Source organism: Pogona vitticeps, chromosome 1, assembly GCF_051106095.1.
Source record: "Pogona vitticeps strain Pit_001003342236 chromosome 1, PviZW2.1, whole genome shotgun sequence".
In the NCBI taxonomy this organism is placed as follows: domain Eukaryota; kingdom Metazoa; phylum Chordata; class Lepidosauria; order Squamata; family Agamidae; genus Pogona; species Pogona vitticeps.
In genome coordinates, this window is record NC_135783.1 from 249,682,205 (window position 1) to 249,698,886 (window position 16,682).

A 16,682-nucleotide genomic window follows, 5' to 3' on the forward strand; every position below is an offset into this window, starting at 1 on the left:
ACTTAGATTCGAGTTACGAACTCTTTTTTTCCTTTTTTTTAAAGCTAAGTCATCTTAGGTTAAAGAAAAAAAATAAAAAAATATCCCCCTCTAGTGGCAGAAGGCAGAATAGCAGCTTCCCATTAGTTTCTATGGACGAAAAAAGCAGATACAGATTAAATGGTTTTCAATGCATTCCTATGGGAAATGCAGATTCGACTTAAGAACTTTTCGACCTGAGACCTGCCTTCCAATACGGATTAAGTTCGTAAGTCGAGACCCCACTGTAATGGACAATTCTGGACGTGATGAAGGAAAAAGGATTCTGTCCTGCAATTTTCAAGTGCATCAATTTAAAACTGCAACTTCTACACCTTAGAGTTTTATTTTACAAAGTGTTTCATATGCATTTTAAAAGATGAAATGGGTATCTAGAACTTTTGGGTATGTTGGATAAGGTTTTATTGTGACACTACATGCCACCTTCTTTAGCTTTCATCCATGATTGGGGCCTCACTCCTGTTGGACATTAGAGCATCTCAGAACTGGTATTTAATTGGTGCCCTTCCCACCTACCGTGCTATTTATACCCGCTCTTTGTATAACCATTGCACTTTGTGGCACAGTGGTTAAATTGTTGTACTGCAGCCAAAACTGTGTTCATGACCTGGGGTTCAATCCCAGGTATCCATCTCAAGGTTGACTCAGCCTTCTATCCTTCCCGGGTGGGTAAAATGAGTACTGAGCTCACTGGGAGGGGGCAATGTGTGGCCTGCATAATTAACTTGTAAGCCACCCAGAGAGTGCTTTAAGTGCTATGGAGCAGTATATAAGCAGCAGCACACTTTTGTCTCTGCAATTTGGTAAGAGGGGAGAGATTGTGGAATCACAAGTCACAGGACAGGTTGAGAATCAGCTCTGAAAACTGTTGTTTGGCTGCCTCCTGTATGTACAAGACTGTCTTTACAAGGAGCATCACAGTATTGATGTTATGCCGAATGTAACAGAACAGTGCATAGAAAGAGTCAAAAGGCTATGTCACAGAATGACCAGCTTAACCATCTTTCTAGCATGCTGTACGAGAGTCCCCACCTGAATTCTCAAGTGGTGCAGCCACACTAGAGGCTTACTTTTCTTTGTGAGTTTTCAGCTCGAGTTTCTTACTTTTTACTGCCTTAAGTATCACTTTATTTATTTATTTATTTATTTATTTCTTTATTTATTTATTTATTTATTTATTTATTTATTTATTTAATATCCTGCCTATCTGGTCGTGTCAGGACCACTCTAGGCGGCTAGAGTTTAAAAATTTCCCTATGGGCATATTGTGTTAGGAAACACATTCTGGGACACTGAATGAATTAGAACGGACTGCCACATGGAGGAGACTGCCAATTGAACTATTGGGGGGCTTTTCTGCTGCTTTTCTGGATTTTCATTTTTCTAAACATCCTGGGAGAGGACAAATAAAATTGGACTTGCTTTGTATCAGAGCTCTGTTAGATATGGAGTAATAATATAGTAATGCTCTCAACAGCTGCAAGCTGCTTTACTCGTGCTACTGAATTAACATGAAAGGCTGCAGTGTTAGAAATTGGCAAGTCTCCCAAACAAGAGGATGTCTTAGATCAAGTTGATCTGCCTAAAATGGACTGCTTATTTTCAGTCATTTTTTTAAAAAAAATGTCCAATCAAGCTCCCTAGATCTTCCTCTCACGTAAATAAAGTGAAGCATAAATAAAATTGTTATGCACCAGTGATTATTAATAAGATTATGAGTGCAGGTTCCATTTATTTTTATCCTAGCCAGAGATCCAAAATACATGCCAAGTGTGTTTGGCAAGGTGTATATTGAACTTACACAGTGCATAGATACTACAGGCTTTTCAAAATCTTGCCTCGAGGCAAGTTTATCAGTGCTTAAGATAACAAAAGCATAAGATAAACAGTATTCTGATACGTCATGTAGCTTACGGAGTAGAAAGTGAGTGATTAAGACGACCTAATGAATTCTTACAACCTGCCTGACTTGCCATTCAATCTCTTAGCCACTAGACCTCAGCTCAACCTGCTTTTCCTGCCTTCTTTGAGATGGACATTATCTCTCAACACAGAATATATCCAGCTCTGATTTACAGCCTCTTTCACATGTCAAAGTGGAGCTAATTAAAAAACGGACTGACTTGTCTATTTAAAACATGTTTACTCTGCCCTTCATGTGTGAAACCTCCGGGGTGGGGATTAGGGAAAACGATAATGTTCCAAATATTCCAGCGAAGGTGGTTTCCTTAGCAAATTTTAAAAACAGCAACATGATGCTTGTGCTAAATGCTTCTTTGCTTCATGTGCCCCTACAATCCATACTTGCCTGCTCCTCAGTCTCGGTTTTGCAGTTCTGGTACAAATCATTTTCATAGTTCCTAGTCTGCGTAGGTTTCCATGGAGATGTTGATGAGCATAGATACTGTCAAAAACATCCCTGTATATTGCCTTCCCCATCAACAAACTTCTGGTATAAAAAGAAATGTGTCCCACCTCTTCCTGTTCTAAGCCATTATAGTACTTAGCAGTTCTAGAGGTGAGGAAACTTAGTGTAACTACATCAGTTTCCTCATTTGATATTACTCTGTTGCCACTGGGAGGAAGGACAAGGTGGGTCATATGGTTTTTGGGTTTCACAGCTGTGCCTTCTCTGTAGCGACTAGTTCTAGCATTTGGAAGATTATTAAAAATTGCACAAGGGAAACCAGTGGTGCCTCTTCTGTATGCCTCTACTCGTGTATGACTGGAATCAGGTAGTGGGGCTATCAAAAAATAGAAGATCTATTTTTGCCATCAGTAGTACACATTGTTTCTTGACGGAAACTATTTAAGATGCTGTCATTTTTGAAAACAATTCAGCAGCATCCAGGGGCAGCTTTCCATGACTTGGGAATATTGTGTTTCTTGGTTTTGTTTTGTTTTTGTGGTGGTCTCTTTCTTGTGACCATGTTCATGGAAGATTCTTTCTGCTTTAGTTTCACTGTGGATGAGCTCCTATAACTTTCCACATTGCATTAAAAAAATGAGATGGAGAAGGCTGGCCTTACAGCCAGCCTGTTATTTGAAAATGCAGCCTACCCTTCCTCTCTTTATTTGTTCTAAAATAAACACATGATCTAGATGGAAACTCAAAGGGCTGGGTCTCTCATTCTGCAATAGCAAATAATGATTGCTAGAAAATAATCCCAAACAGTAATTTATGCTGTGGTGGTGGTACTGATCCTCCTCCTCCTCTTCCTCTCTGCTTTCCTCCCACGCACCCCTTTTCTGGTAATGTTAGAAATCTAGACCCTTGTGGGAAAGATGTATGCCGTGACTTCTCCCCTTACTAACATTGCTTCATTCACAAGCAGCAAAGAAATTTGCTCTGGCTTCTTTTACAACTGTTTACTGCTTTTTTTCTTGAGCTTCACCAGTGTTGCTCTGTGTGTAGGTACACTGAATCAGCATGACAAAAGGGCTATACAAGCAAAAGGAAAGAACATGTGCAATGCTGGAAGTCCCAGGCTGGCTGGAGATCATAAATACAGAACACTGGCCCTACATTGCATTTCCACCTCTTTCCATTTGCTACCCAATACCAAGGAATACTGTAGATGTATTCCTACAAATGCCCTATATTTATGCAGTACTTGTATGTATTATAGACAAAAATCCCATGTAATGCAAGTGGACATCTGGGAACACCTTCACATCCAGTCTTCCATGCTATCCAAGAATCTGCTCCAGAATGGTTTCCAGCTCTCCTGAGCAGCTCTTGAGGGTGCAAAGGAAACTGGGAGTGGGAGAATCACCCTTTCCTGGTTCTGATCACCAAAAAAATAAAAAATAAAAATCCATTAGCCTGTAGATTGAATGTAGTGGGGCCATTATATAGAATAAAATATGCCTAAAATTCAGGGTGCTCCTAGACCTGTACTGATCATTAAATAGTGGTGTGTCTTCTCCATGCATTCTTCCTACCATTTGGTCTGATAAGTCTTTTCAGATGTTGGGGTGGGGGGAATTGCAGAAATGAAGGAAGGCTACAGAAAAGTAACATCATCTGGATCTCCAGCATTCTTCAGTGAATGAAGTATTCTGAAATTACGTACTAGTGTATAAATTTCAACCCAGAAGCACTGCACAATGTACTTGAAAGACATCTGTATAGGACTAAGTTGGTGAGTCTACCAGATTTAGCCCTCAGTATTTTAAAAGGGGACTTGAAGAGGATTTACAGAGGATATTTTCTATGCATTAAAGATAATCCTTTTGCAATGTGTGCATATGTTTGGAATGAGGAACTCAAAGATAGCCGTGTTAACTGGCAAACAAAGTCCAAGATCCAAACTTAGTAGCAGAGGGATACTTTTATTAGGCCAATGGTGGTGGTGCTGGGGGTCAATTCTTCCTCAGGTGTCATGTTACAAAAAGCAGAGAGGATGGAGAATGGAAATGGGAGCAAAAGCACAAATCCAGACCAGATCTTACAGACTTTGTGCCCTCATCCTATCACAGTTCTGAGGGAAAAGGGAGAAATACAGTACAAATATTGAAACGTAGCTTTCTCAGGTGACCTACCTTAGTGTTGACCTGCAATAGGAAGCAGCTATTACTGTGGCTGAGAACAAAGAACTGAGAGGAATTTAAATTCCTTTATGTTCTGAAAATGATGTCCATTTGTAAATTTTGGCCTGTCTCCGTCCTGTCTCAAGCTCATAGCTCCCTGGTAAGTGGAGAGAGGTATTCGCTTATACAGTATTAACCTGTCAGAAGCTAGTTTAGAACAGCGCTTCTCAACCTTGGTAGCCCAAGTGTTCTTCGACTGCAACTCCCAGAAACCCTGATCAGCACAGCTGGTGGTGAAGCCAGTCCAAGAACATCTGGGTTACCACTAGGTTAGAATGTTGAACTAGGTAGAAAAAAGTCAGTAGATCAAATTGGGTGGTGTTACCTAACTATTAAGTCTCAGCTTCTAATAGCCCATAGTCTTCATTGCTGGTTAGTTAGATTTGCTGCCCTTCAAACAATGCTAAATACAGAGGCAGCTGTGTTGACCAATGGCTAAAGTCTAGAATCCATATTCATATCAGGATGATGTGGATACACTGTATTTGTTCCATGTGGAAAGGCTTCCTCAGAGCAAAACCATGGGCATGAAAAATCACAACTGTATTGAATACAGTATGCATCAGATCTGCTTGCATAAAAACACAAACACCCTTTTCTGCCCTGGCAGATGGCTGCAGAGTGTTTTTCTCAGGCTGTGATTTTGCTTGCTCTTCATCCTTCCTCAGATTTGGTAGCTGTGCTTATTCTTTGTCAGCATATTGTGGCAAGAGCATCTGAGTAAGGTACATATAAGGTGAACATTTGTAGGTACATGTCTTCTTGTTTTGTACAGACGTAGGCTTTCTCACCATGCCAGAATCTCAAGAATGAGACTATTTTAGGAAAGGGATGGTGACAGTATACTATTTCTACATATAGGTAAAGGTTCCCCTTGACATTTAGTCCAATCGTGTCCGACTCTAGGGCGCGGTGCTCATCCCTGTTTCCAAGCCATAGAGCCAGCGTTTGTCCAAAGACAGTTTCTATGTTCATGTGGCCAGCGCAACTAGACACGGAACTCCGTTACCTTCCCACCAAGGGGGTACCTATTTATCTAATCGCATTTTTACATGCTTTCGAACTGCTAGGTTGGCAGGAGCTGGGACAAGCGACGGAAGCTCACTCCGTCACGTGGATTTGATATTACGACTGTAGGTCTTCTGACCTTGCAGCACAGAAGCTTCTGCAGTTTAACCTGCAGCGCCACCACGTCTCTTTATTATTTCTAGAAAACAGCGATTATACCAAATTTGTAATATCTTTTGGATATTTCACTACACTCTACAGAAGTAAAATGCCTATTGGGGAAGTCAAAGTGGCTAGCCACCATTCATTTGAACTAGCCCTTTGTTAGACAAAACTGGGTGGCATTTGAAAGGAATTCCCTATTCAAGAAGCAACGGAGCCCTCATTGTTAGGGCCACATTCACCATCATCACCACCATAATCTTTACCGTGACCAACAATAATAACAGGGCTTTCTTACTAAAGTCTGCCGCCTCTGTATGCAAGTTCAAAGGAGAGAACTGTATATGAGATTACCACATAAATATAAACTGGCACTCTTGCACCAGTATTTAAAGTACTCCACATTGAATGTTAGCTGTGTTAGACACAGACATGAAAAGAAAGTTCATCTGCCAGTGAATCCATGGGACAAGTCTATAAAAAAGTGTCAGCACTACTGAGGTCTAATTTTCATATCTGCATATTTGTAAGAATAATGGTGCCCTTTTCCAGCAGCCCAGTTGATGCCATTAGCGTATGAGGTATGTTCGCCTTTGAGGTACAAGCCATTCAGGTTGGAAGAATGGCAGTTGCTATACCACCAGCCACCCTTGAACATTACAGCGCAACTTGCTGTTTCATGGATATCGTTGTCTTTGTCTCGCGTGGAGAATGCGAAGCCTCGGTGTCCTGAGAAGGAATTACCTGAAAGAAGGGCAAACAACGATTTTACCTTTTTTATGGTGATACCACTAGTTCAAGAGATTGCAGCCGATGGGGTGGGGATACAAATTCTTGCCATGGGGTAGTTAAGGAAGGGACCAAAAATAAATGGCAGAGGATATGATTTGCATATAGAAGGTAAGAGATTCAGCTTGTAGTAGCTTCAGCCTTGGTATTCAGTCTGAAAAAGATCCCATTTGGTACGCTGCATAGATGGTCAGTTCTAATCAGTGTAGATCAGCAATTATCACAACTGATTGGGCTCATGACCCACTCCTGATTTCTGGGGGGGAAAGTCACACCTCCGAACCCTTCTCTTTTTATTAAAATCCAACCCCTTTTGAGCAAGAACAACAAATCAAAATCATAATTTAAAACCAAATATTACTGGGGGAAAAATAGTTATTTTTGCTAAAAATGCAACATAAACATCATCATACTATTATACAACTTTCACAAGCAAGTGCTGGCCAGACAGTTCAGTGAAACAGAACACCTGCTCTGACAGTTCAATTCCCCACTATCCTTTGTGGGAGCAGAGCTACCCTATGTGGTTTTGGGCAAGAGTGCCCCCAGACGGGTGGAATGGTAAACTTGATTCTGAGTACTCTGTAATTAGAAAACCCTGGAAAGGGTTGCCATATCTTGGAATAAACTTGCTGGCACATAATTATTTTAAATGGACAAGCACATTTAGAACAATGTGAACAGTTCTGTTGATGTCTTTTTCACCAAGTATCTCCAAGAACTTGGCATACCTTCCCTATCAAGAAAAGTTAAAGTACTACTTGGTAATTTGGGGCTATTTGATTGTTCCTCAGTTGGAAGCCCCATCTCCTCAGTAGATCCGGTGAGAGCTGCAACTCAACAATATTTGAATGGCCATCCGTCACCTATTCCTGAGCTAAATGTTTCAAACTATGTTAACTGGAAAAATTATTTAGGATGATACCAACATTAGAAAATGATACGCATTATTAATTACAGATAGAAAATATTGATTTATCAAACTGCTTACACCCCATATTTTCCACCTGGTTTCTGTAACAGCGGAAACAACAGGGATGACCATATAAGCATTATCTCATAACAAAATAACTACAGAGTTGTTCAAAGAAGCTGATTTGCGGACAGCTCAGGTGAAGGAGCTTTCTTATTTAACACCCTGCTGATCTCGCACTGGCTGGGTAGTAGAGCAGAGAGGGTTTTTTTCACTGTCCCTATGTTGATTTTTTTTTAATGATCCCCTCCCGCTAGAATCAACGGGAACAAAAATGTTTATGCCAGCTTTAAGGCTGAAATCTATTCCCCATCTTGAGGTCAGAGAAGTAATGATTTCAGATCTCTGTAGGAGCTAAAAGCAAGCATGTGCAGTCACCCTCAGATTTTGTCATTCTCTCCATCCTTGGAAATGGTTATCTACTCTTTCTCATAGCCTTTGGGATGTCCTCCCCAAGAGGCACCACATGATAGCATCCAAAAAGAAGCATTTATTCACACAAAACATAACTGGAGATTTCACTACAAACATTCTGGTGATGCACAGCCACAGTCTTAGAGATTTTTTAAAAAGAATTAGAGAATTTAATGGAAGACACAGTTATTGGGTGCAACTAGACTTAATGCACTTTCCATCAAAATTCTCTCTCCACAAAAGAATGTGCATGTTAAAAAGTAGGAAATACTTGATTACCAAATGCTGGGGACAGACTATAAAGCATGGCTGTCACCTTCCATAGCCTGGAAACCTTTCAGAACTTGGAAACAGGTAAAAGAACTAGGCAGGACTTCATCTCATCCAGCAAGATTTTTATGCTTTCTTAAAGGATACTTAAAAGAGATGCCCAAATGAAAGAGCAATTCTCTGACATACTCACCCATGTTGCCATCTACATAGGAACCCACTGCCAGTGTGTAGTTTTCTTTCTCGCTTGAGATTCTGAAACTCGTATATTTAGCGTATGTTCTTGTGTCATTGAAGTCCATCACGTCAATCCGCAGCTGCTGTGTTCCTGATGCGAGACACCAGAAACCTTTTGGACTTCAACTTGCCACATGCCCCAGCAAGTATGGTCAGTCATGCAGCTAGGAAACTCCAGAAGCTGCACTTCAAAAAGACACCTTTCCCAAGTTCTGATCCAATCAAATTTAGAACATAAGAAAAAACTGAATAGATCAGGAGAAAAATGTGTCTAAACCCAGCATTTTGTTTTGTAGCCAGTCAGCCATAAGATGCTCAAATACAGGATGAGTGCAAAAGCATCTTTCCACTCGTGCACCCCAACAACTGAGATATAAAGGGGGCATCCAGCTTGTGCTACTGAAAAAGCATATAGATCCTTCATGAATGGAAGCAGTTAACTGTGGGGGCATTCAGATGGGCATGTCACTCACTATTTGGTTTGCTTTGGGTGCAGTTTGGCTCAAATCATATTACAGCAGCCACACATGTTTTGAATAAGAGAGACCCATCCTGCCCCTTGCAAAAGCTGCCCTTCTAGTTTCTGACACAGGGCGGGAGCTGCAGTTTATTTGGTGCTATTTAGAGCATTCCAGGTTATGCTCTTTAGCCTGTGCAGTTAGTTGCTCAATCTGCTCCCAAATAGAGCTGTTGGAGGCATTCTCTGTGATGTATGCAGTGGATTGTGGCTTTAAAAGGGATGATGGCGAAACCCAGTCCGCTATTTTCATCTTCTCTAACTTTTCTTAACTGTGTCCCTAACCAGTACAGCACAATTCTGGATGCCTTGGAGGTGCCCTTCAGTATTTGCATCCGATGCAACATTGACTCATTGGGAGGCAAATTTTAAAAAGGTAGAGAAGTCAAAAAGGCTGGCAAGCAACAAAAGGTGGAAAAGGGGGTGGGGAGGAGGGTGTCAATCATCATTATCATAGGCATCCTTCAGTCTCGAGAGACTATGGTATCGTGCTATGCATGGGGGACACATTGGAGCAACCCAAAGACCTATCTGGACCCTTCTCATGGGAGAAGAAACATTGATCAGTGTGAACGGCTCTCTCAAGGAAAGGATAAAATAGTTTACACCAAAGATAAGAACCTTGGAAGAGTGAACCAGACTGATCCACATTCCCCTGTTTGGATGTGCCTTGTGCCTACTTGCACATATCAGGTGGAGCAGGAAGGAGACATAACCTTGCTGGGTAGATGGTCACATCTGTTGTGCAAATACATCCCATTTGGGACAGAGGACCTTTTCAGTGGCTGCTTCTAGGCTGTGAAACTCCCTCCCACAGGAGACCAAGCTGGGCTCCTCCCTGCTGTACTTCTACTGGCAGGCAGAAGCCTTTCTCTTTAGACAGGCTTTGGATAACTAAATTGCTGCTTTTTAAAAAAATTTTAGTACTTGCTTTTTAAATTATTTGTAAGCAGCCTTGTTTCCCCCTGCTGAGAGAAAGGTGGGGTATAAATAAAATGAAATGGAACAAATAAATAAATGTCAGGGCAACTTCTAGGCTACCAACACACAGCTGTATTGCTTTTCCAAATGTGATTTTGAATGGGAAATATAGTACACATTTTACTCCCAGTGGAAACAAACCCAAGCTTAGTCTGATGCAGAAGTGTGAGGAGCACATAGCATCTCTTTCATGGCTGAACATGTGGATGTGTTGAAGAGCAAGGAATCTTCTAGAGATCCATTTAAAGGATAGCAACTATTAAGGGACAATATTAATCTTTCCAACAAAATATTTCCAATAAATCAAGATCTTGATCCCATACCCAAAACTTCCTGTAACAGAGTCTGCAGCTTTTTATGACAGATCCAATGAATAAATAAATGTTTCAGAGATTTGTTTGAGGAAGTCATGCCATTCCCTATAGAAATCTCCATTTTGGTCTTCAACACCTTGAGAATTCTCCAGAAACTGATGTAAATTTAATTACCAGAGATTGTAAGAAGATGAATTTTATCATTGCCCAGCCAAAATTCAGATGCTTGGTTTCCAAACCCAGTTTTGTAGGACTCCCAGTTACGGTAAAAATCCACGGATCCATCCTGTCGCCTTTGGAAGACCTGGATGGGAGAATGGGGAAGAAGGAAATAGCAACTCAAGACTCCATTGGAAAGGCAAGCAGGTTTCCTGTTCTAGATGGGAGCAGGGCGGGTGGTTTCAAGTTAGCTTAATGAGGCTTGAATACCCCTCACAATGTGCAAAGGTATAATTAATGAGCACTACATCGAAGAAGCAGGGTGATGTAATGGTTACACAACTGAGAACTGATGAAGACTGAAGAGACCTGTGTTCATATTTCAGTTGGGTTAACATGAGTAAGTCATTCTACCAGCCTAACTAGTTTCAAGGAGGAAAGGAAAGACTCTTGTGCTCCCCACTGAGTTTCTCAAAGGAAAACTAGAATAAAATCAAAGCCAGTTCTTGCCAAGATCATCGGCAGGGGTTGTAGATCAGACCTCATGCTCGTAAGCATGGCCTTAATTCAAAAACAGAATTTAAGTACCCTGTCACCATTATCCATCACGGCCATTGGCTCCTATCAAGGTTATGGGCACAAAATGTGCCAAATTGATTTGTTTAGAATATTTCTATTGGTGGTGTTTCCCTCCCTCTCCATACTTGGTTCTCATGGCAGCTCTGCACTGCGAAACTTCATCTGTTTTGCGCCATTTTGTTAAAACTCACCAGCCAGCCCCCTCCATCGGTCTCCATGTCACAGAAGACTGTCATTGTTTTGCTTGTGGCCGGGTAGATGGTGTACCAACCGCTCAGTGTCTCTCCACGTTCCAGGAGTTCTTTGCAGTCTCTGGCTCTGGTCTCTAGAAAAAATATATTCAGGAAGAAACTTATAGACTAGTTAAAGCAAACTCTGTTGAGAAATGTATTGTTAATGTTTAGAGCAACACGTCTGTGGGAGAACAATTTCAGGGATGGAGGGAACAGATTGTTCTACTCCTGGGGCCCATCCTGGGCTGCTCTCTGTCCCTACATACTGCTGATTTTGGCAGAGAAGTAGTGGCAAAAAGGAATGTTTCTTTAAAGCAAGGTGCATGGGGAGGACAAGAGTTGTTTCAAAACTGTATTACAGTTCTAGGAGCCTTCTGAGAGTGCATCTTAAAACAAGGCCCACTCTTCTTGTGCGCCTAGTTTTAAAAGAAAGGGTTGGGATTCTTTTAGCCACTGCTATGCCACTAAAATGAGGGAGAAAATTAAGATTTGTGGTGGGACACCTGGGGTCAAGCGATGGCCTTTAAACTCTTTAAATATATGGTATAAATATACCTTGTGATGCTAAAATATAAAAAAATTGTTCAATCTTGAGGTATAAATGTTTTGGACAGAAAATCTATACCCACTGCTAGAAAATAGTACATTCTTGGAACACCACTCTCTCTGGCCCCCCTTTTTTCTTTTTAAAAGCAAGTTATCTTCCATGGATTTGGCTTTTGGCATGGCAGCCATCTTGTATGAGACTGGGGAAATGGACAAGGCTGATACCAGCTCATTAAGACTGACTTATCAGAGGGGAAAGATTAGCATACCTTGCTGTTGACACTCAGGATGATTGTCCAAGTTGCATGCCTCTCCTGTAAAAAGAGCAAAATGTCATTTTGTGATGTGAACAAACAGCCAATGTGTTGCCCAAGCCATAAGGACAGTGAAAGTGAGAGGAGTTACAGACGAGGATCTGAGATGTCCTGCCTCATTTAATGGGGATGTCTTTGCCTTGTAACCACTCTTCCACTCCCAATTTCTTCTGTCTTTTTTCTTATTGTGAGAAAAGCTATTAAGAAGAGGAAGGAATAATGGGACAGTAACTTTTAACTGCTCACATGACAGGCTGTCTGTCTGGAGAGGAGAGAAGCACACTTTGAGCCACATTAGATCATCGGAACCTGTGTTGTTACTTTTTGAAAGGATCTAGAACAGTTAATTATTAATTCCTTCTTGGTAACTGGGTTCTCTTTATTGTTACTTTGATTGTGCAGGTAATTCTTTACCTTGTGTATTGTTACCAGCAGGCCAGAAAAATACAGGGCAATACTCTTACATTGTTTCTAGTGTCTAATTCTATTACTGTATCTTGCAAATATTTACAGAAATACAAAAGAGAAAGCAAGATATACTTTCCTGGCTAATTAAGATTAACCAATTGTACAAAACCAGAAAAAATATTGTCAAGATCCCTCTAAAATGTAATGAAAAGCCATATAAATATAACTTTTGAAACTAACAAGAACTGTTATTCCTTATGCCTAAGTACTACTGTACTTGTGTTTTCCATTTTTGGGTTTTCCATTTCTCAGAGAAGCATTTTTTTAAAAGTATACTTATTATTCTTAGCTTTAATATTGCCCTTTAATTATGTACGATGCCTCTTCACTCACTGTTTTCAACTTTGTATTGCCTTTCACTGTTTTAAGCCACCTTGAGTCCTTTTCAAGGAGGGGGGATATGTTAAACAAATAAAATAAATAAATTAAATAGCTACATGTTACTTTTACTGTGACTTTGTAACTTTTCTTGTTTGAAATTATTGAAAAACTTTTCCAATTATTGAAAAACCAACTACTGTAGTTATAACCAACTGTATTACCAGTACCTAACTGAAAGCTCTGGCGATCACATGTGAATTCCCCCCTCCCTTTCTCACATGGAGAGGTAGAGGTCAAAGTGAACACTGTGCCTGTTGACCCAGACTACACTTTCCAGTGAGGCTTTCATGATGCCATTATTCCTGATTCATGGATGGATGGTATGGGGGAAGGAGAGATGGTCTTCTCCCACTCATGCCCCCTGACCTGTTTTCTCACTGCTTTGACCACATTTTTTCATTAATACAAAAGATCCAATAAGAAGAGAGAGAACTGCACAAAGTATTGCCGTTATTAGCATTAGGACTTCTCTGCCCAGCACCCAGAGATCATGACAGAGCGCATGATTGGAGGTGTTTTTGAGTGTCAAGCTTCCCCTGTGACCCGACTCTTGCATCCAAGCCCTCAGTGGCTGTACAGATGCCATTACCTCTGTCTCCTTTCTCTCCCTTGGGTCCAGCCTTTCCCAGTGTTCCAGCAGCACCTCTCTCGCCTGCAGAAAATAAAAGTCATGTAGGAAACACTTTTAAAATATATCTAGACACAGTCTTGTCAAGCAATGCAGTGGGTTGGCAAAATGCAAAGAGAACCGGAGAGTGTAGCATAAGATAATGTTGAGGGAAGGAAATTTGGTTTGGGGATTATAGTCTCAGTTTTGGCTCAAGCTTATTAAGATGCTAAAGTCCCTTTTTAAATCCAGAAGTAGGAATCGCTTGGTTGGAGTGGTGAGTGGATCACTGTTTTTTTTCCCCTGATACTCTTATAGTATACCAGAATTAAAAACAGAATATAGAACAAGCCCTCCCCCAAAGGCCAAATTATAGGGATAATCAATGGACCCAAAGTAGATAATCAAATATTGCTTAATCATCTCCTATCAAAAAAGGGGAACAGCAGAATCGCAGACCAATCTCATTTAAGAGGCAGATAGGAAAAAATAGGAATAGAGGGAGCAGCTGTTCCTGGGAGAGGGGAATGACATGCTTCAGATGTCTGTTTTTTGTGGTGCCTTTTTTGTGGAGGGTAAGAGCTTTTATATACTCTTTCCCCCTCCTGTATCTTCCTTAGCCACTTGCACACAAATTATATGGTCTGCTTTTGCCTTCTTCCAAATTGTCATTATTAACCATATACTTAATTGCTTCCTTTATTGATTTTCCTCCTTGAAATCGCTCACATAGCTTCACAGTTTCATCCTCCTCCCTTGCCATGTGCCAGTCGCGTGAACTGGTGCCTAATTAGGGATGCAAGCAGCAACCATCCAACTAGCAGCAACCTTCTTCAGCAAATATATCCTTGCACTTAATGTCTACGTAACTGACCAGCAGGGTTCTAATGTGAGTATTTTATTTATTTATTTATTTATTTATTTATTTATTTATTTATTTATTTATTTATTTATTTTATTTAATTTAATTTAATTTATATCCTGCCTATCTGGTCTTCCAACCACTCTAGGCGGAGTAGATGGGAGGCGGAGATTTAACAGAAAGTGTAAGCCTTCAGCATGTCCTTATTCTCCATAGCAATTCTCATATGTACAGTATACTGATATAGCTACAGCAGAAATACACATGTGGTTACCGATAGATAGATAGATAGATAGATAGATAGATAGATAGATAGATAGATAGATAGATAGATAGATAGATAGATAGATAGATAGATAGATAGATAGATAGATAGATAGATAGATAGATAGATAGATAGATAGATAGATAGATAGATAACCCTCTCTGCTTGCACACACAACTATGTCTGGTCCCACTTGTGTGTGAAAAATCCTTTACACTCTTGACTGTATATTATTTCAGAAAAGCCACAATTTTGTTGCTCTAGAAACCTTTTATCTTCAGGAAAGATGTTGACTCTGAATCCTAGTGTTATTATGAAACACAGCAAAGCAACTCCAGGTCTTCATGGAAGGAGAGGCAGAGAGCATCTATCTCACCTGGTGGACCCTGAGGGCCTGGGTCACCCTTAATCCCAGGCAATCCATTGGTCCCTGGCACTCCTGGAATTCCTGGTATCCCTGCCTGGCCTTGGAGAAACACCTTGTCAGCTGCACAGGGCGATAAGCCTTTTAGCTCTGAAACAGGAAGAAGGAACACGAACCAGCTTCACTCTTCAGTGAGTTTAGACTGGTACATTGTTGTTCTAACAGTGAGAGAAATGTCAGATTTTTTCTTCCTTCCTTCCCTACATACAGCACAAGACACAGGAACCTCATCCTACGGTCTAGTCGCTACCAATCAGAAAGAGGTATTACTTGCCCTTCCCGCCCATTTTCCACTCACGTGCACAACAGGCGGCTTCTGCCTCCTCTCCAAAGCTTTCTCTCTCCATAGATGTGAAAACCAGGAATGTCAGAGCCAGGTGAAAACCATGGCAGGCAGTCATCTTGCTTGGCAAGGTAGACTTAACTCCCCCTCCTAGCCGGGACTGTAAGACCTCTTATATTTATCTGACTTTCTGTTTGCGGCAATTCCAAGTTGCTTTGTAAATAAGGATGTGAGGAAATGCTGAAGTTTCCAGGCGAAGGGGAATGGTGCTTATTATTTCGCAATGCCTGCTTTCACAAGTTTTGGCAAAGCTGACATAACAGTACATATTTTATTAAAAGATAAGGTCCCCTTACAGATCAATGCCTGAAATTCCTGGATTGTGTGGTTCCTGGAAAAATATTGCTGTTTTGCATTGCGTAAGCATTTTCACTTTTTCCACTGTACAGTGGTGCCTTGCAAGATGAATTTAATTTGTTCCGAGGTTAATGTTGTCTTGCGAAAAATTTGGTTTACAAAGGGTTTATTAAGTGCTCTTGCGAGCCATCAACCCCATTGCCAAAACCATTTGTCTTGTGAATTTGTTGTCCTATGAGGCATTTGTCTTGCGAGGCACCACTGTATCATTAGATATTTGGGCTTATTCCTTAGATCTTTGCCAGTAGATACACCCCACTTCACCCCAGTTAGAAACCTATTAGCTCCACCAGCAAATCAGCTCTTGTTCTTTCCCCCCCACCTCATAATTCTTTTCATTCACTCTGGTCTTTCTCTTCCTCCAATGTGTCACTCATTCAGCTTAGACCAGCTTTGACTGAATTAAAAGCCCCTTTACCATTCCACAGTGCTGTCTCACCCCTCTTCCCCCCCCCTTTCTTTCTTGTTCATCTTTGTCTTTCTGTACCCTGGAATTCTCTCAGCATCTTCCAGCTTCACAGAGGTTTCTGCTTGCTAGAGGAAGAAATGACAGTGAAACCTATTTCTCAGGCACCCTGGAGTGATTTCTTGAGAAATGAAACATAAAGACATTCTTGCACCAAGGGTAGGGAGGAGGGCTGTAAAAGCTGTAAATGATGTCTGTCTGCACGAATTAAATCTAGAAGCATACACAAGCACCAGAGGGTACTTCTTCACATTGGTTCCTTCCAAAGGAAAGGTGGGCATGGCTGCTTATGAATCCCCTGAGCATTTGCTGTTAGGATATGCTCTAGTACAGGCCTGCGCTGCAGCAGTTTTCTCTGGGTCCGAAGTTACATTTACATTC

The 16,682-nt window shown here is 40.9% G+C and overlaps 1 protein-coding gene across 2 annotated transcripts; it reads right to left on the reverse strand.

The window, feature by feature from the left end:
• Positions 1 to 4,354: 4,354 nt before the first annotated feature.
• Positions 4,355 to 16,075, reverse strand: LOC110086201 (veficolin-1-like). 2 transcript variants are annotated; one of them, XM_020806995.3, is made up of 8 exons: positions 15,434 to 16,075; positions 15,088 to 15,225; positions 13,567 to 13,629; positions 12,084 to 12,128; positions 11,227 to 11,360; positions 10,472 to 10,601; positions 8,442 to 8,576; positions 4,355 to 6,546 (listed from the first exon to the last, which is right to left on the reverse strand). In XM_020806995.3, exons 1-8 carry the CDS (start codon positions 15,534 to 15,536, stop codon positions 6,296 to 6,298), a joined length of 999 nt encoding a protein of 332 aa, XP_020662654.3. In that variant the 5' UTR covers positions 15,537 to 16,075; the 3' UTR covers positions 4,355 to 6,295. The 2 variants fall into 2 exon arrangements, with proteins under 2 accessions (XP_020662654.3, XP_072841659.2); XM_072985558.2 differs by lacking the exon at positions 15,088 to 15,225.
• Between the last annotated feature and the right edge of the window lie 607 nt (positions 16,076 to 16,682).